General features: G+C 29.8%; 1 protein-coding gene across 4 annotated transcripts in view; it reads left to right on the top strand.

Annotated features, from left to right (window-relative positions):
- LOC112692064 (pseudouridine-5'-phosphate glycosidase) overlaps nt 1-26,954 on the top strand; it is a 212,002-nt gene that overhangs the window by 133,722 nt on the left and 51,326 nt on the right. For 2 of the 4 annotated variants that reach the window (XM_025566591.1, XM_025566592.1), the window contains exons 13-14: nt 4,701-4,864; nt 5,054-5,151. The exons of 1 other annotated variant lie outside the window; for it this stretch is intronic. In XM_025566591.1, the coding sequence (XP_025422376.1) occupies nt 4,701-4,864; nt 5,054-5,151 (262 nt within the window). Of the gene's footprint in view, nt 1-4,700; nt 4,865-5,053; nt 5,152-6,301; nt 6,430-26,954 lie in introns of those variants that run through there. One more of the 4 variants, XM_025566593.1, reaches the window with a different exon arrangement.

Here is a 26,954-nt window from a genome sequence, read left to right as displayed (position 1 = left end):
ACACGTCAACTATAGTCAGGCTTGAAATTTGGTATAAAATCGCAAAAGTGCACTAAAAAATTGTATTAAAATGTGAACATCAATGTGGCTTGAGTGCGTGAAAGAAAGAACGTTAACCGTCGGAAATTATATAATTTGACGGTATTTAAGTAAAAAAAAAAAAACATACTTTTAATATATTTTATTTCCTGAAAACGTATTTATGATTTTTTATGTATGATGGTATTGAACGCTGCAACATTTCTTCAAATGAAATACCTCAATGATGAAGTTACAACGGCAAAAAAAAATTAAATTAAATTTCAATCGAAATCGCTTAAATGTCCTTCGTTTACAGAATGATGTTTTTTTCCAAACGCGAAAGACAAAGGAAAAACGAAAATCCATTCCTAAGATATCGGCTACATTGCTGTTGCACTGTAAGTGACATTAAATGTGCATATATGTGCCACGGATAAGGTTCAGTCGGCCGTCGTCGTTTTTTCTTATAATAATATATACGATTACGACACTCCTCTACCACTGACAACATTTAAATCTTAAGTGACATGACCCGAAAATTTCTGAAACTAGCGCACAGTGGTCTGAAATCCAATCTAGGTGGAAAAAATTATTTTATCTCAATAATCAAATTAAAATAGGCCCAAGATACTGGAAAAAATATTTAAAAAAAATAAATGTTTATTTACACCCGTTGAATGGTAATATATACATATTTTAATCTAAAAGTTAACTTTTTCGTAATATATGATATTATATACAACTTTATTTAAACGACATTTTCTTCATCTGTGAAATTATTATTTAAATTTAATAATAATTTCACTTAATTAACTAACTCATTTTTTTTTTTTTTTTTTTATTGGTAATTTATGTATCGAGAAAATGTATGGGTCGGATGAAACAAGTAAATGATGGAGAACATGTGAATGATTTTCTCGATATTTTTTATAATCGTTGTTTCTAGCCTCCTGTGCTTCCTCGAAATGTTGACCTTAAAAAAATATTTTCATTAATAATTTAAAATTATTATATTTTAGAGATTTATATTTTTTTTTTTTTACCTATAGGAAGTAACGACGATATATACGTAGTTCCAAAGCGTTTAATTAAATTGAATTCGACACCCGTTATTTCTGAGGATTTTTTAGGACTATTAAAAAATCTACGGCCTGTATTTCCATCATTTGTTGTTCCTTTCCCTAATTTATATATATATATGTATACTATGTAATAAAGTATATTTGTATATAGTGTATATAGTGTAGTTTATGTAGTATAATTTCTGAAAAAGAATATTTGTTTGTTAATTTTTTAATTTTAATCCGTTTTGATTTTTCACAACTATTTTTGAAGTTTTTTTTGGGTATTTCTATAATTTTTTTTGGCCTAATATTGGTAATTTTAGTTTAGATTTAAGCCAATCACTATTAGCCTGGTTAAATCTTGATTTAATTTAATGATTTCGTGAACTTGTAGACCAAAGTCTTTGCAAAACCAATGTAAACTATAAAATGATTTGTTCAACTAATTTTGTGTATTATGGCTTCCATTGTTCAGTTTCGTATCGAGCCTTCAAAATGTCAAGTAGGTATCTTCTTGATTTTGTGGAATGAGGGATCAATGGATCTCTATTTTTAATAGTTTATGTATATCATCGCAAGAATAATAACGAAAATTAGAATTATTGAAATTCAAGTTTTCGTCAATATCTGATTCGATTATATCGACATTTTTACTGGAATTAGCTACAAAAAAAAAAAAAAAAAAAAATTAAAAATACAATCAGAAATGAACGCTAACCAAATTTTCAGATCGAATAAAGTAAAATATGTACTATAGTATATATATATTAATTAACAATTATTTTTGGTTATTTTTTAATTATTCAATTTTAAATATAAGTATTACCTTTTTTTTTTTTTACTATTCTTCCAACTATATTTTATACCTAACATCATAAAAACATATATTATAGTTATTAAACACTTGCCTTGGTTTTCGAAATCCATTTCCCATACGAAAATAAGTAAAAATATAAAATATAACTAATTAATACGAGTGGAATGAACGACAAAACTCGAATAAGTATAATCGATAAAGTATAACAACAGATATGAAAATAATCTTCATTTTTTAATCGGCCTGGTTGCCTCACACTTAATATTATCTGAGGTACTATATTTATGTTATGTAGAATATACATATTGGGTTTTTGTAATAAAGTATTAATATAAATATACTTTAAAAATGTACTTCTTTCCACCTAAATTGGATTTCAGACCACTGTGCAGCGTTAGTGAGTTGATTCTCCAGATTTATTCTTTCCGTATCAATATTGATTCCTAAACTCATTTTGATGATATAACCGTATTCATTCCCAAATTTCATCCTAATATCGTTATCCAATGAAGAACATAAGCAAGTTAGGAAGTCTTTTCAAATATTTTGTTGAAAATAACAATATTAATAGCAACGTTAATTTCTCTAACAATATAAATAAAAATATACAAATTAGATAGTTTTAGATCAACTGCCATTGGGTGTAAAAAAGGTGAGAGTTACAATAAATATAATTCACGATTAATTCAATATTATAATATTTTCAGATTTTATATGAAAAATAAATATTTTGATAAACAATAAAGATAAAAGTAAAGCGTCGGTATACACGGGAAATTAATAGAAAATAATATATTATTATAACAGTAATTTAAAGATATGGATATAGATATATATATAATATAATATAATATATAAGATATAGATATATTCATGCAGTCATATTTTAATTAATTATTTGATTATTTAAATCAATGATTCCCACTTTGTATAAACGATCGGAATTTTCTCAATATTTTCGTATTTTTAAAAATAAAAATTCGAAAATCAAATCGAGAAAAACATTTTTAAATCTTTGGAGTTTTATATTTTAAAATATAACAAGGGCTAAATCGGTTTGCCGTCCTGGTCCTTCAGAATGTTTGACTATAAATATTGCTTTATCTTAAATTTCGATGTTGTCATTAACCAAAATAAAAAAATTGTTTCTCCTAACAACTAACAACAATGAGGAAATCAACTCGTACATATCTTTTAATTGACCCAAAATCGATTTCGCCGGTCTCAAGGGTGATTATAAACTCGCCTGACTTTAATGACCTATGAACTCTTCAAATGGTAAGCTCTTCCGGGTCTACTCCAGTTCTATCTGATGGAAAAATGTAAACCAGTGGTATCCAACCTCTTTTCCTCGGTGAGCTACTTTAGTAAATAATTATTTTAGAGCGGGACATTAAGCATAAAATTATGAATAATATCAATATTAATCTAATAATGTTATTTTGTTACAAATAGTAGGTATACGATATACATATAGATACATATTGAATTTGTTTTCAAATATTTTATTGACTACTAAAAATATTATAGATTTAGGTACATACTGTAGATACACATATTAGTTTGATCAGTACGCTATTTTAAAAGCGCGGGTTATACCGTAAAATTTCTATTTGGGAATGTTCGAATATAAAATTAATAAATTTAATTTTTTTTTTTTTACCTGTGATTTTCGGCACAATCGATACATGCCCCGAGGAAGAGCGTACATTCCTTCAACTAAATATAATGTTGACTCGGTACAGTTTACACATTTCCTCCAGATAAACATAAATATTGATTTGGGAGAGTTCACCTACGGGGGGGGGGGGGGGGGGGGGGTTCTTTTTGAAGGCGGGGGGGGGGGGGCGCGGGGGGGGGGGGGGGGCCGCGGGGGGAATTTACTAATTTTAAAATTCGGGAGAGTTTACCATATGATCGGGAGTGCTCACCATCGCTTATCATCTTGATGTAGACTAAACAGATACCTTCAAACAAGAATCAACTCGTACGCAGCCTCCGAAACGCGTATTGCTCTGATCCGTTCGGACAGATTATTACGTCCGTTGTATTTTGTAGTGTAAAAAATCCGTGTGTCTATTTCGGGATCCACCCGAGTTGGGTTCCAAACAGACGGGGTTAATGAAAGGTACCTTGTGCACTATAGTTGGGTTCAGGATTTTTTCAGGCACTACACTAGTTGGGTCCCAAATGTGATTCGGTGAGTACTGCAGTACCATCAATATTTTACATCCCATTTTATCATAGGTACTTACAGAAACGTCTGTATGATCGATTTTTAACCATAGATACGATTAAAAATGGTTTCCTGCTGATATCGTAGAAATATTGATTTACTTTAGTGTTGGTACCAATGAATACGACAGCAATCATTTTACAAAAACAATTTATTTACATTTTTTCGTAGTTTTTGCACTCATTCTATCATTTACTGGTTTTCCGTTATGTAAATCGCAATTAATTTTTTTTTCCATTTTTCCTGGGCTCTTCGTGTTTATACATATGTGTCGATAAAAATTAACTATAGACAGCCCTGAATCGATTTTCACTTTAAAAAAAAATGAAAAGGAAAATGTTGTCGAAGTATAGCACTTATTTTAATTTCCAAACCCGACTAGGATACAGCCGTCCATTTCGTTCAACTTACTTACACGTTAAAAATACGAGTATGTGCAGTATAATTAAGCATATAGTAATCGATGGACTCAATCGAATACGGATTCCGAACGCTTTGTAGTCGAGACGCCAAAGAGAATTTCATTAGGTTTTTTTTTTTTTTAATTTTAATTTCATTACAGCTCGAGATCGTGTAAATTACGCTATTAAAGTTTCCATTAACGGCGACGACGGCGAATTCGACGACGCACGAGATCGCATAATGAATAGTTCAAAAGACGTCGTTTGTAAGCTAATATCTCACATTCCCGTCATTATGGTGACACTCGGCGACAAAGGGCTGTTGGTATGTATCACAACGTCTATCTCGAACATTTATTTACAGTCCGGAACGTATATTATACAATGTACGAAAACGTTGAAAGACTATAAGACAGACAAATATATATATTAATGTGCGTGCATGAAAAAATAAAAACCTTTGTGACAAAAATATAATCATATTCAATCATTGTGTGTTTTTGTTTCGCGACAGTTGGCTTCGAGACAATCCGATGACACGGTTTCGTTGGTACACTATCCTGCGCACAAAATTTTAGAGACGCCCGTCAGTGCTTCTGGAGCCGGTGACTGGTACGTACACGTCATATTATTCATTGTGAAAAATATCATACGGTTCACGTCTCGTAGGGGTTTTATGAGATAATACCTACTACAACAATACGCGTCGTGTTAAGTGTACTGGTATACACGTATTTGTATATTGTTGCTAATAATTAATTGTATTACGTGCGTATACGTATATATATATATATATATATATATATGTTTTTATCTTTATTCGAATCTTGTGTTCTAAAAAATATAAAATGAATTCTCCACGTGACTGTTTTACGTTTTTACTTGGATTTCGCAATCGTTACTTTATTTTAACCTATGACTATCACCAGTGTTGGGACTTATCTAGATAGATTTTTTGTCATCTTTTATCTTATCTAGATAAATAACGTTAAGTTATCTAATTACTTATCTAAGATAAAATTTTTACTTCTCTAGATAATTGTCTGTATTGTTGCCAAGATTAGAGTTATTTTTATTCTTGTACGGAGATAAATCCAACAAATCAGAGAACATCGAAATCGGTCCAGCCGTTCTTGAATTATAAATTCTGTAAATATCCTGACTTTTTTTTATACATGTAGATTTTGTATTCATAATCATAATTCGTGTATTATTAATAAGTAATTATTATTTCTTGATATTTCATTTTATTTATATTTTCATGTCGGGAAAATATTTTTAGTATTTTGAAACTTAATTTCTTATTTTTCCATGGAAGTTCCAAATATAGTAGGTATTTGATTTTAGTATACACACGTAATTCATACGCTGAATAGTTATTATTTCACTCTTGGAACCCGTAAATTCGTAACTATTTATAAAATAATGAAAATTATCAAATTAATATTATATGGAAAATAATATTGTTGACTTAAAATATTTTTTTATATATTCTATATTCATCCTGATACGTACAAAGCAATTTTCATTTTTTTTTTTTTTTTTTTTTTTGTATTAACATTTTAGTGATTAACTGTCATTAAATATTGTACAATATTTATAAATACTGCTTAATGGTATACTACATTACTACAATAAATATTAAACACTTAGGTACCTATTGATAATAATGATTATAATCAGGGACGTATTTAAGGGGTTGGCCTATGGGGCCCATGCCCACTCCCATTCACCGTATTTTATACTTAATTTATTATTATAGGCCCTCTTATTTTTTACGCACGGACACACGGTGAAATACTGGAATATAAATATATCATGATAATATGATACCATCGATTAAACGGATTAGCATTGTATACACCCTGAATACACCTTAATATACACTTTGAAATAATTATAAAACCTGAAGAAGTAGTTGATGCATATGCTAATAAACACCCCAGGCGTCTTCATTTATTGTAATTATAACAATTATATTTAAAAATATGTTTTATTATAAATTTGTATAATAAAAGTTTATTTTTCTATCAAACACTTGTATTTTGATTATTTGGTTATGAATAACGACAGTTTTTTGAGATGGAAAAGTTATAACTATGTACACTTTGAACTTCTTGTTTGTGCCCCCCCCCCCCATAAGACATTCCTAAATACGCCCCTGATTATAATTAAGTCTTCATCGAATTTGAAATATTAACCAAAAAATAACATTTTCTGAAAATATCTTTTTTTTATCTAGATAAAAATGAAATTATTTTTTATCTTTATCTAGATATTTTAATTTTTTTTATCTATTATCTTTATCTAGATGAATTTGGACATATTATCTTTCATCTTTATCTAGATCACGAGTTCTCAACCTGGGGGGCGCGCCCCCCTAGGGAGGCGTGACAAAATTTCAGGGGGGGCGTGAAAATGTTGAAAAAGAATACGAAAAATGAAAACATTGCCGTTTTCTACGCCGTGCATTGCTGGTGTGTTAATCGCCGCCGGGGTCGATCAATAGACATACACCGAGCGATTATTATGATTTTATAAGATTATACAAATCATATAATTATCCTCTTTAGTATTCTGGATATTAATAGAAGCATTGTTTCGGCGAAAAACCGACACTCGACGCGATAAGAACAAGTTTTGGTAACCCGCAAAAAATATTACGATTTCACATCAATCTTATACCAGTGAAGAGGGGGGGAGGGGGCATGAACTCATAAAATATTTTGAAAGGGGGCGTGGACCTCAAAAGGTTGAGAACCCATGATCTAGATAAATTTTGTATTATCTATTTCCAACACTATCACGTGCACACGAGAAATATATGAAAATCGTGTCAACACATATTATTCGATCACCATATTGTAAGACCAAAACTGTTGCCCGTTTGGCGTGCCCGTTATTAATCGTTGAATTTCAAGTAGAATACGATACATTGTTAATGTAATGATATAAACCCATAACTGTGTTTTTTGTTCGTTGTTATTTTGCAAATTATATATGGTACGTATTAAATGTACCAAGTTTTGAAACAATAATGTTTTCCTGCGTTGAATTAGTTCAAACGATTTTTTAATTTTGAACTCACCACCTCTATTTAATACAATTTCCAATCATTAGTATTATGTAAAGTGGAACGGCAAAACGATTTAACGATGGTAATAGTGATTTGTTATGATTTCAATTGATATCAACAGTCAATCTATCTCTTGAATTTGCAATTCGATTTCAGCTCAATCTTTTGTAGTATCTTTCTTATAAAATAATGATATAGAAGGTTGCTTCAGCCACGGATCCAGAAACATTGAATTGATTTTTAACATCGGTACAGTTATTTATAGAATTGAAAACAAATTATTTCGTTTTGCTGTATATTATTAAACATTTGAAGTTTTGATAAAAGAAACGGTCCGACCGAATCAAATTAATTTCGACCATATCACTACAAATTATGCACCATTAATTAAATAATTGATGTTTAAAGTTTATAATATTTAAACAGTTATATTCAACATTTTATACGACATTAAAAACTACAGTTTCATATTTACAAAAGTAAAAATCTAAAAGTATAATATAAAAATAAATTCGAAAAACGTTCTGTTTTATACAATTTAATACGACGAGTATCTACTAAAATGTAAACTTACATTTATGATTATCAAAGAAATTATACGAAAAACCTATAACTTACTTAAAATTAAAAAATGTAAATTAAATCCTTAAAACTCCAATGCAATGACCTAGAAACATTTTAGTAAATTTAACTTTCCAATTATATTTAATCAGCCAAATTTGTAAGTACGACATAATGTTCGTGTTTAGTTAGATAATTGTATTATTCATGTTAGTTATGCCATGTTTCAGTAATATTTCTGTGTATATTTTTAGTATGTTAGGAACTTTTTTCATTTTTTTCGAAAAGTTTAAAACTCATCACTAAATCATACATATTAATTAGATAACCAAATAATTACGATTTATTTATATATTTTTTTGATTACCCCGAACTACACATAAATAGGCATTATACAAAGTAGCTTTATTTCACTATTTAACTACATTATTTAGATAATATTTAATTATTTTATAGCAATATTTTTTTTTTAAATCGCATTTATTTTCCACCATAGTAGTGCATGTATTACCAATAACCAAGTAGTTCAAGGACATAACCTATTGGGGTGCAAAATCCAATACATTAAATATTCTTTAACATGACAAGGGCACATGAACATTACGTTTGTAAGGTATAAATTCGTTCGATGATGAAAAATAAATAAAAATTCAACAACTATGGTACGGATACGATGGATAGACGACAGGTTAAAATTTCAGTTCGTACGAAAATACAGCTATGGATATGACAGTTGTCTGTATTCTAAAAAATATACAGATTGCATCTAAAGACATACGGTAGCCAAGCTATCAATAATATTAAAATTATGTCGCCGCAAAAAACTTAACAATTTTTATTACATCAAACGTATTATTTTTCGCTTAAAATTGTAATATTTTTCATGCGTATACTAAACTTCAAGTCTGTATAATACGTATAAGAATGTGGCCCTCTCAACTTTCATTGAGGCCCACAAATATATTTTGGTTTAGTGAGTAATATTTCTATTTCAATCAAATTTGAACGACTACTATCGCTTTTTTTAAAAAGAAAAAAACGTAAGTATTTAATGTAAAAATAGGATAAAGTTGTCTTTCGTCTTAACGGAATCAAGATAAAGGTTATAAATATGTAAGAATAGCTGAATCAACCGGCATCGCATGGAATAGTCTTATCTGGAACATAGTTTTTAATGGATTATTACCTTACATCATTAAATGCTTTATTTTCTGATGTAACTACTGGTTATAAAACAAATAAAACAACATTTAAATTGAATTGATATGGTAGTTTTGATTGTACGCTGATTTATCCGGTTTAGGAATGGAATTTTGAAAAATCCTTTCTTATTGCATGTCTAGATTATTAATGGAACCACTATGATGTCAAATTGTAGTTTCATACGATCTGTCGTTTTTAGGATGTAGTGAAGATCAGTAAGTGGTATTTGGTTTATATAATATTACTAGCTAAACCAGTGCACTTTGTAGCCCGTTCAAAATCCTGCCTTTTATATGTCTTAATTATTTTAAATTCGTTACCTACTTGTGATTATGCTAGCAATATATTTTAATACATATAAATAGATAGCTGAATTACCCAGTGTTGCCTGGGGAAAAAATAGTGATTTATACTGTAAGTGATAGCCGCTTTCTTTCGTCGAATTTTTCATTTTGATAATGCTAATATCAATATATTATATAATGAAAACTCTCTCTGTCTAATGTATATAAAAATTTAGCTAACGCATGCGCATTAAAATAAAAAATACGACGAAAGAAAGCGATGAATTCAACATAATATCTAAATTGAAATAGACTGATAACAAATAAAACTCATACCTCGCGTTATATACTAAACTTAAAAAAAAAACTACGTTTATTGAAAAGTAATTTTTATTATTTTGGAAAAATGCTACAAATCAACCAAAATTTCTTTATAAACAATATTATTAGTTTTTCGCCAGAGGCATATATGTATAAGTTTTTTTTGAGCTTACACGGGAGCAGACAATATAAAATGTCCATGAGTGTAGCAGGAACTGCTGATGTCAATTCCTGTAATTTTCATTATCTGTCCTTGTGCCTTATCAATTGACATAGCAAAACAAAAATTAATAGGAAATTGGACACGTTTAAATTTGAAGGCATACTCGTTTTTTATCATTGGTATTCTTGGAATATATACAATTTGACCACTCGCTGAGCCAGTAAGAATTTCAGCCTCAATAAGGTTTTTTTTTTCAAAAATAATATTTTTAACACAATTTGGGAGCATTTAAATTTCACATGAGAATAATAGGCGCACAAATTTTTAAATCATGTTTGTGTAAGAGAGACCTGATGGACTTAATAAGTTAAAAAATTCAGTTGGTATATCTATAGCTTCATCTTGATTAGTAAGTGTATCTATGGAAAAATAGTTTTTTTTATCAGCTTCGAACACGGAAAAACATTTTCGTTTATGATGTTGACGGTGTCGTTTTTAGGGTCCGAAATTGCACGTTTACGGAGCCATTCATTAAATTTATTGGAAAGATAAAAAATTTCAGGATAAACTTTTTTGATTAAGTTATTTTAATTAAGAACCGAAATCGCAAATGTAGAATTTATGTGTTTCATGCTATCCTAATCATTCTGAAAATTTCTGTCACCAATATTTAAAAGATTTTGTGAGAAGAGCTCGGCATTATTATCACCACCAAGGTGTACACGCATATTGATTGTTAATCTCAAAGATTAGTAATCTGGCAAAATGCTATCATAGTAACAAACAATTCTCTTAGATTCGACACGGATTGAAATAAAGCAGCTTCTTCTAGAGTAGAATTCCAATGACTTTCATCGTGTAACATACCAAGCCCTTGGCAAGCTCTTTGAAATGTAGGGTGGATAACATCATTAACCGTTTTTAAATCTAAAAATGAAGTTGGTCCACGGACGTGATGCAAAAGCATACGTAAATAATAACACTCAATATTACTTGGGTGAACAGTGTATACTCGACCGAGCACATTGGATTTCTTGACTCCAGAGTATTGTACAATTGGTTCTCCTTGTTATCTTCTATTGAAACGATTATTAGTAAAAGTATAGTAAAATGGAACTTCAATATAAAGATTTAAGATGGTAAAATCACTCTCTGGCCGATTTGATCTGGGTTTCCATCAGCTTGCATCGCATCTTGAAGGTCGGTGTAAATTTCAGTTCGTAATATAGTTTGATTTGCTCTTAGATATTGAAGCCGTTCAGTTTCAATTTTCGCGTATATAAGCATTATTATTATATTATTATATTATACTATATTATAATTATTAGCATCATAAGCATAACCGTCGACCGTCGGACATGCTGGAAGGTCAGGGAGGATCGAATTGTAGTGATTGTGGAAATCCAGAATGCTTGCCATGTTACCAAGTCTATGTAACAGGCCATTATTTATAATAATTGATAACTACTTTGTTTATTAAGTTGGAGAATTGAATAAATGCCATAAACCTTCTCCGAAATGAGCTCTTCAATTAAAAAAAAATTTATAACGATCGGTTCAGTAGTTTCCGAGAATATAGGCCTCTCAAAGGTTTTCATTTTCACATTTATATAATAGATTATATATAAATTAAGTAAATTAAGTGTAAATTACATTATGTGCATTTATAGAATTGTATGTTATCTGTAGATTTATTTTCGATCGCGTAACGAAGATATATTTTGTGTTACAGTTAAAGTTCCATGTTTTTATTATTTTCGTTAGCCCTTGAATAGATATTTCGGATACAGTTCAATTAGCGATTGTCATTCGAAGTATTGATTATAATACGTAAAAATGCATGTCATAGCAATAAATTGTTTAAAAACATATGTTTTTATGATGAGTGCGGCACACCAGAATTTCTACAAAAAATAGGTGACCTACAGCTAAAAATAGTCGAAGACTCCTTGTATTAGAGTATACTCAAAGCTTATTATCGTAATTGTTTCGAATAATAAATTTTTTCGCAGAAACTTGTATGCATGATATACATGATTATAAATCATACTTGTTTTTTTTTCTTTTTTACAAAAATCCACTTCTAACCATTTTAATAGATTGTGATGACTCGTCACTGTATAATACAGTATACATACAGTAATACACTGTATAATACTGTATATCGGATTTAAAAAGACTCACCTTACACCTCTAATAAATCCGCGAGCAAGTGCCTAAGTGGCTCTACGATAACTTCGGTGACCTACTCTACGTGCGTAAAGTATCAATCGGGAACGAAGTATATGTGTTTGTTTTTTTTTTTTTTCGTAGTAATTTTCGCTGTACTCGTCCCGCCGCGTGTAATACTCGTATATTTCTATTGACCTTCTTCCATTGTTGTACCGATCGTTGTCACATCAAAGTCGAAATCGTCAAGTTCGAAAACACACGTCAAACAACAATATAAACCCCACGCGAGCACGACGAAACGTGTTCTATCTGATGTTCGGGACCAGACCCGGTACTATGCACACAAGTATATCATATAATATATAACATATAAATACATTTTATACATTCTTAGGGCTTACATGTCTGCACTGCCGAGCACCCATTGACTTAAGGTCGTCCGCTATCGTGCATGCGGTCTATGTACGTACATGAGAAAAAGCTCGGTTCGCCGGTTTTCGACGTAGGTTTTTACGAACAGAATATTTATACGACGGTTATTGAAATTGTGCACCCTTTTGAGAAACTATACCGTCCGGTGCGAATAGCTGCTGTTACATTATAATATATCGTAATATGATTAAACATAATTGTTCAATATTGAAAACCAAACGTCATTATTTTAAATTTTTTAAAAAAAAAATCAACTAAATTATTCCTACCAAGCTTTCCAACGCCGGATAAAAATGGTCGAAACAGGTCATCGGTAATAACGGTAAAATACAGAATGAATATATTGTTTCTTTTTCTTCACTTTTAGGGATTAGTAATCCCAGTTGAAACCCAAATTAAAAATATATACCGGGTATAAGACAAAATTCTGATTTAACATCAAAGAAGAAAATCCTTTGACAATAATGTTTATGAATATAAACCAATACCTAAACTCATCGAGGCTTATGACATACAGATATAGGGTTTTGCCAGACTATTTTGTACCCAAACGGTACAGGCATTTCAATCAATTATCCCCTATTTAAGAACCTCATCCCTTCGTAGGTTTCAAACAATTTGCTTCTCAAGGATCTTTAGATTGAAATCATTAATACTATTAATACGGACAGTATAAAATTGCACTTTAAACCATACAATCACATCAACTCTCTTGTTTTTAAAACCTTGACTCCGTAAATAAATTGGATGCTGGTGCAACTGTGCATGGATCGATCGTATGCCGAGTTATAATTTCACTCCTCGACAGTTCTGTCACAGAACCACCTTCCTCCTTATGTGGTCATCATTGTGGTCATTTACATTTTACCCACATCATATTGAACTGTAGATGATAATTTTTCACATGCTTTTCAAAAAAGAAAGAACTATCAATATGAATGTACTGATAACAATGACATTTGAATTAGATTTCGCAAAGTCTGCTCCAAAAGTCTGCTCTCTTCTCTACGCGAATTATTCGCAGTTTTCGGTGATAATTCGGACGTTTTTAACGATCGTTATGTATCGCATAACATATTGTTGTATACATTTTACCTAACCAAACTAGAAACAAGCAAAGTTGGTCTTGGTCTTGGAATTTTATACTAATAACAGGATTTAATTATAGTTGGTTTTTGGGGTATTATAATACAGTTTATGTTTCTATCAAACACTTGTATTTTGATTATTTGGTTATGAATAACGACAGTTTTTTGAGATGGAAAAGTTATAACTATATATACTTTATATAATATATAACTTTTTGTTTGTGCCCTCCCCCCTATAAGACATTCCTAAATACGCACATGATTATAATTGAGTGTTCATTGATATTATTAGAATATGAAATATTGACCAAAAAATAACATTTTTTTGAAAATATCTTTTTTTTATCTAGATAAAAATGAAATTATCTTTTATATTTATCTAGATATTTTAATTTTTCTTATCTATTATCTTTATTCAGATGAATTTGGACATATAATCTTTCATCTTTATCTAGACAAATTTTGCATTATCTATTCCCAACACTGACCACAATGATATTCAATATTGCATTTATAATAGTATCTCCGTTTAATAATGCGACGCTGACAGGTGTCCCAAAGGTTTTTTGTCCGTCGTGTGGACCGTTTTCTGAGGCGAAAAGTAACTTTACATAATAATTGTCTACAGTCCCGAAACGTATGCCATATTATTATTTAACCGTTATAACGTTTTGTTCGATCAAAAATGAACTGCAACATTTTTTGTTTACGCGAATGTTTGAGTAGTGGTAAATCAATGGTAACACAGAACTAATTTGCAACGATTAGAACTACCTACAGTGCACTATGGTAACTATTGGATTATTGAAAATAATATTTTTAGTAACAAAAAATTCAAAATATTTTACTGAATATAACATTTTTTTCATAAAGAAATTAAAACGATGTACTTTTTATTTTCATTCGGAAAAAATTCTCGGAATTCAAACTCATGAAACTATTGAATATTTAGTAATTCAAAAGGTTTGAAGTCATAAAAATGTTATGGTTCAATATTTTTTTCAATTATATACGAATATAATTAATGGAATATATATTCATTTCACAAAATAAAAAAAAAATTTCACAAAATCATAAAGTCTACTTTATTGAAACTCCAATGTAATAAAAAATGTAATATATATTTTTATTTTTGAACTTTTTTAATTTATTTTGGTTGACTATAAAATTGTACTTGAAATCATATAGGTAGGTTATAAGATAGATATAATATTATGATCAAACTTATTTTTAAATTAGATACATTTTGAACTTTAAAAAAAATTGTAAATAGTTAATATTATTTTCTTATAAAAATAAAATCAATCATTTATATATTATTTTAAAGATTTAAAATAGTGTATAAATAAATTTACTTTAGTTATATAAAATTATTTATTAAGTATTTTTACTTATTATGTACCAGATCAATGAAAAATATATAATTTGTTGCGTTAATTATTTAAAAATATCTTCTATTAATAAATTTATTCGTGTTCAAGTTATATATGTTTTTTTTTTTTTTTCAAAAAGTTTCTTAATCAAATAATAAGTTATTATTGTTATGTTATAAGTGTAAAGAAGAGATAGCAACAATGCAGTTGATTCGTAATATTTTATTGAAATCTGTTTTTGGTAAATGTTTGATAGTCAGAATTAGTGAAAACCTATTTTTAATTTGATACAATATCCACCTTCAAGTTGTTTTCGCATTAACTTGTGAAACACAAAGTTCTAGTTATGTAATATACTTCAAACCGCGCAACGATAATGCGTAATTATAAATAAGTCTAGTTCTCGTTCGTATGTTCAATTCATAATCGTTTAGATTTTAATTAGTTATACATGGTAGAAGTGAATTGTTTTTTATAATTGTTTATTCAGAACGAAAATGTATGGAATTGTTTGTGATTTCTCATTTCGAAATTCATAGAGTACACACTATTATACTAGTATGTACATATCTTCGAGGTCTGCGTATATGCATATTCATGTTTTCATCAGTTATATTATGTTTTTTTTATGACATATTTTAACTTTGTTGCAGTGTTTTAAATCACAAAAATGAAATGGTATGAAACATAACAACATAATTTATTGTAGGCCCGAAAACGATGCTTTCCCATATTTAATAATAAATCATACGTGCACTAATCCGCAATTATAATATATATTCTATATATATAAACATATATATGTATGTACATATTATATATATATATATATATAAAAACATATATTTCATCTGTAAAATGTTTTCTTTGCTTTAAAAGTTCCATCGTGATCGTTATATTATTCACGGTCGTGAATGTCAGAATTAGCTATTAACTAATACAAATTGTCGATGCACCGAGTGTCTCGAATAATAAGAGACGTTCTCTTCCACCAGATTAATAAATATCTAAATCCAAATAACAAATTGCTTTTAAATGGACTGTATAGCAATAAATATATAAATCAATATAAAATAAATAAGTAGCCTAAATGACACGATAAATAAATAATCAATGTTGGCCCTACAGCGGCACACACTAAATATGATATAAGTAATAAATGAATGCTCTAACTTACGTCCGTCGATTTTTACCAAACAACTACTACAACTAACATTAATGCGGTCGACCAATACTCAAGTACAACTGTGACTAACGAGGTGTACCGGGGGCCGCAATTAATAAAACTAATAGTTAAAATAGTTAGTAAAACCACAAGTTGACTCCGCACATACGCAATCGTATGCCAACAGTTGTTAACGAAGATCTCACAAGTCCTGTCACAGCACAACGCAAAACGATGATGAAAAACCACGCTATTCACAAATACCGCCAGTAAGTAATCATTCTGGAACAATGTAAACTAAAGTACAAGAGTAACTTTAAGTTACCGAAAGCCACTTTCCAGACGGCAGACCGCAAATACAACACAAAGAAAATTGTGGTTTTGGACATCATGGCTGTAAACTGGAACGAAAACGAAATGTAAGAAAACTAATATTGATGTGTACACAACGACGAACACGAACAAAGAAAGCGACGGTGCCGACGATATTTGCCACGAAAGCTACGGCCGTCGGACATAATTATTACAATAAAAAACACAGGAACGTAAGAAAATTTGTGGCATCGAGAACTTGACCTTTAAGACTTTACATACAGCATGACCAACGAAAATTAAAAACACAGAATAACGAACATTTACGCGTGATCAGAATATATTTTAAGTAATTTTCACTAGGTGGCACTTCAATAAAATTGTCTATCATCGTAGTTCATAGACGTGTTGTCTTCTGCAGAGGAACATACAAGGAAAATCAACTCCTGTCACTACGATCGTTATGAGATTGTGCTGGTTAGTGGCACGAACACCCACCACAGGGTAGCATTCAATGGTCACTGGGCTGCACTAGTTTTTTTTTTTTTCACTAGTTTTTTTCCACTTACTTTGTATTTTAAAATATGCTCTGCGCGTGATTATAACAGCGCAAATACACATCTGATTAATCGCACATGGAGGTATACCTCCACGCCAACCATAACCACAGTCGTGAATGCTATTCATTACTCGCAAATTATAATACAAAACAGATAAAAACATGAAATTAGAAACTAAATACATGGCTCAAACATACATGTTACGAAATCATATTCACTCATTCAGTGAATATAAATATTATTGTGATAAATATCCATGTAGGCACAATATTAATTGCTTAAAACCAACATTAAGCCATTGTAATGTAAAATATTCAGAACTATTGAATAATTTAATAGTTTTCTTTTTCGGCGTAATAACATTAATGTTATAAATAAGGACCGGATATAATTGCATTAAAAATATCTTAAAATTGGACTAAAAAGATGCCAAAATTGCAATGAAAATGTATCAAAATTGCAGTATAAATATGTTAAAATTACAATGAAATACATTAAAATTACATAGTAAAATCATATCAAATATATAATCATTAATTATTTACTTAAATAATATTATGGACATTTATATAATATTTACAAAATACATCATTTTTCTGAATTGAAATTTATATTTATATAATGAAAAAGTACGTTCAACATCGACACTTATTATCGATGCATTATATTTGATTTAAAATATCGATTTAAAATAGTTTAAAAATTGGGTGTTATATCTAAATAAATATTTTGATTTCCTGTTATAATCTCAGAGTAAGTTTTAATACTTTTATATCCTTCATTTTTTTTTTAAGACATATTTTAATTTATCTTTAACTATTTTTCCATTAGGACCGTGAATATTTATAGAAATATGTATACTAAATATTTTTATTTAGTTAGTATTTGTTTAGTATTTATTTATTTATTTATTTATTTAGTATTTATACTAAATATGTTTAAACTATTAAGTCATTGACCATTTAATTCTATAAAACTTGTGAGTTTTGTAGATAACCCAGATAAATATAATTTAAAAATCCTAAATTACATTTAAGTAAACGTGAAAATTTACTACGTAGTTATATTTTTTTTTTTTTGTAAAATCACTATGAAAATAATAATTTATATATTTTATCACGTGATATATACAAAAATTGCAATAATTGCAAAAAATTGCAAAATCATCGAAAATTGCAAAAAATTGCATTAATAAATTAAATAGGAAGACTGTAATTAATCTGATTCGTATACATATTTGATCAGATTTGATTTACTGGGGATCAATAAAAAGTTGCAATATCAACTAAATTCGCTCTTTAGTTATAAGTTTGATCAAGTTGAAGAATTTTTTTTTAACTTTTTAAGTTAAGAAAATCTAGAGAATCGTAAGTTAAATTTAAAGTTAAAAATTATTAACTTATAAAAGTAACCACTTAAATAGAAGAAATAGTAACTTAATTTAGTTATAAGTCAGTAACCATTTTTTATAAAAGCATGATATTCATAAAAAAAACTAAATTTATGCACTCTATTTTGATGCAAATCTAGAAATCGTGTTTCCAATTATTCAAAGTTTTGAATATTTGAATTAAGAATGATAATTTGTACAAAAATATATTTTTATATTTTTAAACTTTGGATTTTATAATAGGAAAAACATTAACTTTACGAAATTTTAAAATTATTTATCTAATTAGTAGCTGAATATTACGGAAAACAATTTAACTCGTTAGTTCAGTGGCTGATTAAAAAAAAAAATTACTTGTTAACACAATTGTTATGGTAAATTAATTAAAATGAAGTAAACTTTAATTTTTTACTTATAAATACTTGACTATGGCTAATTACATTATTATTGGAGAGATATTTATAGGTATATTTTACTTTAGCTTTTAGTTAGAGGGGGTCTTTTAAATATCATTGATTTTTCGATTGAAATAAACGAATGCAATTAACATACAAAAGACACGAAACAAATTTCTGGTAGGTTTTCTGTATTGAAAATATCGGAGTATTCACAATTTATTCCCTTTTATGTTTCACCGTAACGAATGCGATATTCAAACTTATATTTACATTTTATATCCATCGATAGATTGAAATAGTATAAATTTAAATCAAGTTTTTAAGAATACGGACTTAGAGTTGCAGAAATGATTAGTCCGAAAGGTTTTTCGGCAATAATTGGAATACGCGATGGTCAGATCTCAATAATTACCAGTCGCGTTTATTAGAGATTTTGGTACATAAAAGCGAGTTTCAATTGTCACGTACCAGCTGCGGGCATTAAATTAATTCGGTAACGAGTTTCCTTAAGGAGAGGATTTTAACGGCGGAGGTTAAGGTGTCCGCATAAAAAAACCAGTGGCGTGGCAAATCGCAAGCTTTTTACAGATGTGACACTTTTTCTCTCTCTCTCTCTCTCTCTCACTCTCTCTCTCATTCTCCGGAGATATTAAATTATATAATCATTTATATACCAGTAGAGGGGAAGGGATGGAAGGGATAAGCTAGAGGAATTTAATTTACCACCTGAAAAAAAAAAACCGCTTGGGGTAACCATTTCTCGTGGACTACAACATGTGTACAGACAACGGATATTGTACTCGGGCCGGAGGAAAAACGCCGCGGAACTCCAAGGATGGTATATTATTATTATTATTATTATTATTATTATTATTATTATACATACAAGAAAAGGAGATTGGGGGACTGAAGATAATTGAAAAAAAAATGTTCATAAATAAAAAACTTGGGTTTACACCAAAAACACCTCCGGGAAAACCGTTCTTATTATTATTGCGGAAGTTTGTTTGGCGAATGGGTTGTTCATTTATTTTTTTAAATCTTCACCCGTCACGGCCATGACGGTCGCGCGACCATCGTTCTGCGCCCATCCGAGTGCTCAGGTCCCGGAACGTGAACGCGTAAAACCGCATCATCTCGAACGCCCGGTGCGCTCCCCGAACGCTTTTCCCTCGAGGCCCCCGTCGACCACCGGCATGAGAAACACGTTCTCTGATCACTCATAAGAAACGAACGGACCAGGCACGTAGTCAAAAAATATTCACTAGGTGGGCCCTCTCCTTCACGACTTTTTTATATTATAAAAACGTAGTTATCAGCGTATCATTACTACAAATTTACAAGTATATAACTCAATAATACCATATCTTATAATTTTGCCTATAACTAATGAGCGTAATAAAAAAAATAAAATTTTTGTAATTATTAATAACTTATTTGATATTTTTAACTTTGTTAAATACTGTTAAAACTTAAAAAGTATGATTGTATATTAATTATTAGAAAAAAAATTCTTGAGAAGAGTACTTGATTATTGGTCTATGCTTGGGCTTGATTTTAACATTTGCCCTTGGCGTAAAAATTCCTAGAACTACCTCTGGGCCAGGCACAACCTAGACCTCCCTTAGCTACGTGCCTGGAATGGACCAGTATGGACGGCGAACCACTGGCACGGCCGGAGCGCGGGCGCGGGACGATGAAACATTGCGGCCGCTGCAATGAGTTAGGGAAGATTCCATCGACCGTATGACAACCCCCTCCCCAGCCACGAAACTTGCCGGGAATCATCTCGGAAACTTGCTGACGTTTCTCGTCATCGGACCTAAAAACCCCTAAGGCACCGGCAGGGGCGTATTTAGACTTACTTCTAGGGGGAGGGGGCGAATCAAATATTTTTTTTAATTCAGGCTAAACATTTATAAGTATAATTTTTGGTAATATTTAAATTAGGTGAATTAGGTTAATATTTGTGGTTTTTTTTTTTATTCTAATGCCAAATCCACTTAAAATGGACTAATGTGTAGTTATTTTTTAACATCTATCTATGTTTTGAAAGTTTCGCTTGTGTTTTATTTGATTTTTCACTAAGTATGAACCAGGGCTTAAATCAAAATAATATATATTGTTTACCGTAATGGGACATTTAAACGTTATAAGTAGAGACCGGTTTTATATACGCTTAGAACCTTAGAAATAAGATGTTTCTATGCTCTATAATTTCATCAATATATTCTTTTATATGCAGAAATATTCTTTTATGAAAAAATATTCTTCTTCATAAAAATGTTTTAAATACTGAAAAAACAAATAATAATAGTAGTTTATAAAATGTAGGAGATTTTCTTTTCGGCGTTTTAATTTATCAAGACATACACCAAAACTTGACACTTAACACACTAGTAGTTAGTAGTAGTAGTAATAGTACACTTAAAACTTAACAATAATTAAAATGATTAATGAATTTGTAAAGATTATTTGATATCTGTATTCTGTAATCCGTGATATCAGTATATCACAGATAGAGACGTTAGCGTAGTTTACGCACATGCACAGAAGCATAGGACAATGAAGTGTGTGGAACTCGATAAGTGTTAGCCGCGTAGAACGCGGGAACTATTACCATGCAGTGGCGGCTCGTAGTGTTAAAAATAGGTGGTGCACAAAATAATAACTAATAAGCATTTACTATGATGTAACATGTTTTTACTGGTTTAAAATAATGTATCTTTTATTTTATTTTATATATACTATTATTATATTATGAAATAATATCAACCATTTGATACAGAAATCAGATTACAAAAGGAAAAACCTCAAAATCAATCGTAGATAACGTTTTTTTTTAAACCGATGCACAGTAGTAACTGTATTTGTTGCCTTGTATTTAGCGACCCTCCCACCCGTCAACCATACGTATTTTATCAGGCATGCGGTGCTATCATAGTGTTGCGCACCGATTGATGTGTGCATTTTGCATAACTGTTTTTACTTTAAGAGCAATAATATGTTCACGATATAATAGTTCTTTAAATGTTTTATAAAAAATACGTCATATAACGAGACTGCCTTTTCGTTTCGTCGTGCAATATTTACTCGTCGAGACCACGCCATCAGCGTATCATAATACAGATGCAGTGTACATTATTAGTACTTTTACTTTTGTGATCCTACATATAACATTTAAAAAGCGCTCCATGCGAACACATACGTTGTATTTCGTAAAATCGATAGACGCTGATAAACTATTTTTACGCCACCGCTAGAAAAAAATAAATATATTGATACGATTAATCAATATTCATTTGATCATAATTTAATATTCTCGAAATAAACGTCACAATCCACTTGCATTATATTCGCTCCATCATTAATTATATCAACTCCAATGGCTGCCCTTATCGAAAAACGTTGTACGCTATTGTACCTAATCTGAAAAATTTTGTAAATTTTAACTATTATTTAATAACTGTTTTGCTGTAGTGTCTTTGAAAAGAACGAAATAAAAATAAATAAATATCCATCACAACATTCAGGTTTACATTAACGGTTATATTATTGTCTATTGATTAATTTTTGTATAATTTAAAAATATTAGTTTTAGCTATCAAGTTACCTAACGTTATAAATCTATAATTACATTATAAGATATATATATATCTATAAAAATCCCGAAATGTAAATCGAAAATCAGTTTTTTTAGTAATTAACACACCCATGATATTATTTTCTATTATTTTCAAAGTGTTTCTAGTTTAATTTTGGCCATACTATAATGTTATGGAAGTGTTTGTTTTAAATCGAACTTTTGTAGGCGATTTATCGATTTTAAAATTGAATCGATTTTTTTCGACTGAAATTTATTTTACTTGGAATTTTTCATCCCCCCCCCCCCCCAATGTAATATTTAAGACACTGTCAACTTTATATTATATATAAATATATGTATTTGAAACTGAATAAGCAATACATTATTTTTAAAATGTCATGATATTTTTTCAATATATTTTATTCGGACTTCTTTTTTATCTTAGATGTATAAATTTTATTAGAAGTAGACCATGTTCATATTTCACCATTTAATCATTCTCACCAAATATCCAATCATATATGCCTAGTTAAAAGGGCTGCAACACGATTGCGCAATTTTTCGTTTTTTGACCCGGCTAATTACACCACGATTGCGCAAAAAATTTGGAACACGATTGCGCCCGATCCCATTTACCCGATTAAATCACAATATCATTGAACATCAAATTACATGTGTATATACTATGTATAATAATTTATATACAGCAAAAAATAATGTATACAATACATATTTTCTACATATAATTTTCATATACATGCACTCCCACTTATTACCTATTAATTCACAATTTTTCTTCTCAATTATTACAGCCTTAGGACTGTCAACAAATTATCATCGTTGGTTTGGTTAAAAATTGTTTTTTTAATTACACGTATGCTAAATATATTTACTGACATGGTCAATAGTCGTTAATTTTATTATAATTATCATTAGCTCAATCAACTTTTTATTTCGATTTTAAAAAGTACATTTTGTGAATTACTAGTTTGAGTGCATGTATATACAAATTATAGAAAGTATGTATTGTATACATTATTTTATGTTGTACATAAATTATTATACATAGTATATACACATATAAATTGGTGCGCAATGGTGTTGTGATTTTATCAGGTAAAAAGGGATTGAGGCGCAATCCTGTTACAAATTTTTTGTGTAATTGTGGTGTAATTAGTCAGGTCAAAAAAAGAAAAATTACGCTTTTGTGTTGCACCGGTTAAAAGGGAGTATTTACTTTGATGCCTGAATGTTTGTTACCTACGTAAATGTGTTCTTAGTAAATAATTGTTTTGTTACAGTAGTAGATATGTAAAAAAAAAACCATTCATAACGCGTACAGAGTGGAAAGTTAAGATAGCTCAAATTCCCAGGATAAAAATGAATATTAGATTGAAAAATAAAAAAACCTATTTTTTTCGATTTTTTCGAATCTATTCGATTTAAATCGATTCACTTTAGATAATCTACCATGTCTAAATGTTATTAATGTAATAATAGACCGTTATAAAATTGTATGTTTACTATCTCTGTTACCGTTGTAAAAATATAAGATTTCTCTATCGTCCGTATTCGCGTAAATTTTGAATCAAACATTTTTGTATTAAATAATATCATATATCGGATGGGAAAGAGAAGAAAGAAATCGAACATCACGATTTACCCGGCACGTATATTATGAGGACCAACGGGCGGTGGCGGTGGTGGTATTACATGAATCTTTTGTCATAATAATATTATACTTTGATCGATCGAGCTGTAAACGTTCACGAGTACCGCTCCAAACATGTATATTCCATTCAAATCAAATAAGTACGTGAACATTGCGTTTAATCGAACGTACCGAAGAACTGTAAACGCGCAATACACGCGGACAATACAATTAGGGCGACGATGACCTAATATCATTTGTTGGTTTCAATCGATCAGGACTACCACGCAGAGGCGTAGGAAGATTCACTAGCACCCCAGGCAAACTTAGAAAAAAACGGGTTTTAACCAATTAAAATTTGATGTTACGATATTTTTTTAACCTTTAATTTTACTAAATTTTTTAAGTATACAATTTATATTCATAAGTTATTATAACAATGTTAATTTTAAACTTTGAAAATTTGCTTTTCTCGCTTTATGACTAGCAAGTTCATCGATAATTTCTTCATATGAAATTTTTTATTTATATGCTCTTGTGCAATTTTCATAATTTCATCATTAAAATTACACGGTGTTTGTACAAATAGAAAATGTCTACATAATTCAAAAAGTATAATGGAAAAATTTTGATTTGATTATAGGATAAAAATACGACTTTTGCACAATTTTGCGCTCCTTTTCAATTTGCGCCTCTGATGTAGGTACAATTTGCCATATTCTTGCTACTAGTAGCGTATATAGAGGGGGGGTCTAGTGGGCTAAAGCCGCCCCCCCCGGAATGTTTTAAAAAACTAAAAAAATATTTTAAACGTATGTTATATTTTAATGGTACTTTATGTTTATTTAGAATTTGCGTCCAACGTCAAATCGTTTTGGGACATTCTGTAAATAAAATGTAGATAAGTACCTACTGTGTCTTGATAGTTATTCTTATATAGCAGTGGTAATTTAACATTGTCTATAGTAACCCATCCCGAAAATATTTTCTGTATACATCACTGCTTGCTACGCCACTGCTACTGCGACAAAGTTAGAACTTTGTTTTAAAACACGCAGAAGAGTTTGAAAGCTTTTCGATTGTTTACATTGATTTTCGATTTTCAATCATTACAATTTATTATTAAAACCATATGTGCGCATTCGTAATTCTGCGCTTTATCGCGAACATAAGTCCGTATGGCGTGTCAATATTACCATTGTCGCGGCTCCGGCTCATTCGTCTTTAAAACGGCATTCACGCACGTGTTCAAAATTTAATAACTACTCCGCGCGGACGAAATCGTTAACCCGCGTTTTACTTTGAATTATAATTACTTCAAACGAAATATATTTTAATCGTCGAACCTTTACAGTCGTGTGCACGTTGTCATTATAATATTTACCACGCGTTTGCCAATAACTCAACTCGACGCTTCGAACGTTAATATAAATTTTATTCCCGATCGTCGGATATAAGTCGAGAGTAGAGCCGTGGATCGTAAACGTTTTACGTTTATATTTTAATTTCGTCAAATCGTTTTATGCTATGCACGCGTACACGTAAATAACCAATAATGTTCAGAATTTTATTGAAAATCCAATTTTAATATCTTATACCAATACGTTTATTGATATAAAAAATCATATTATGTTTTTCATTACATGGTTGTCCATTATATGCTTATTCCTAAAAAAGTATACCAGCAGGGGAAAAATGTAAATACTTAATAATGATGAGTAGCGTGAAATAAACTCGTAGCGACCAGCTTGTAGTCGTAAAAACATGCTATCCACGAATTGAACACATAAGATTAGTTCATTTTATATCAATAAGGATAATGTGAGGTTTAAAATTAGAATTATAAATTCCAAAAGAAATGCGAGTATTTCTTTTAGAGGACCGCAGAAAAAAATCTCCTGGGCGCCTGCACTAAATATTGTAATAGACATGAATAATTTCAAAAAACTTTTTCAATACGATCTCATACGTAGCGCCTCCGCGATTTAACCGTATCATCCATCGAATCATAGCAATTTAATATCCTTACAGTTTTCCAACATAAATAATCTGTACGAACGAATAACGTTTTGGTGTCATATTAACGTCCGAGAACACATTTACATATTATTATCATATTACTTACACGTACATGTTTATTATTATTTCGTTTTTATTTTTTTCAATTTTAAAATGGGTTAAATTATAATTTATTGTTATCTTAAGTTTTCCCTGACATTCATTGTTATTTTATGCTCCCCGTACGTTCTTATACCAGTGTTCTTTTTTAAGCAACTGCTTTGTAAACGGTTAAACTCTAATTATTCACAGACTATTTGTTCAGTCAATCGTAAAAAAGTTTGTAAAAAATGTTCGACATTTTCAAATACCTACTACCAAGTAAAAACAATCGAAGAAAGCAAAAAAAAAAAATATATCAGGAGAATTGTTTGAAAATTTGGAAAATAAAATACCGATCAGGTTTAGAGTACGATTCATAGATTAAATTATGATGATGATTCAATTGTAAACATTGGCTAGATGATAATTAATTAATTATGATCTACTCAATTATTATTTATTTTTGTCTACTTTAACCCGACAATGACGGGTAATTCAGCTAGTGTATATGTATATATATATATATATATATATATTTAACTCTAAAGTGTTTTTATCTCGTTCATGAGTAAAACTTTAA

This window comes from Sipha flava, unplaced genomic scaffold (genome assembly GCF_003268045.1).
Source record: "Sipha flava isolate LNK unplaced genomic scaffold, YSA_version1 69_pilon_pilon, whole genome shotgun sequence".
In the NCBI taxonomy this organism is placed as follows: Eukaryota; Metazoa; Arthropoda; class Insecta; order Hemiptera; family Aphididae; genus Sipha; species Sipha flava.
Note: the sequence above shows the minus strand (reverse complement) of the source record. Positions and strands in the feature narration are given on the sequence as shown.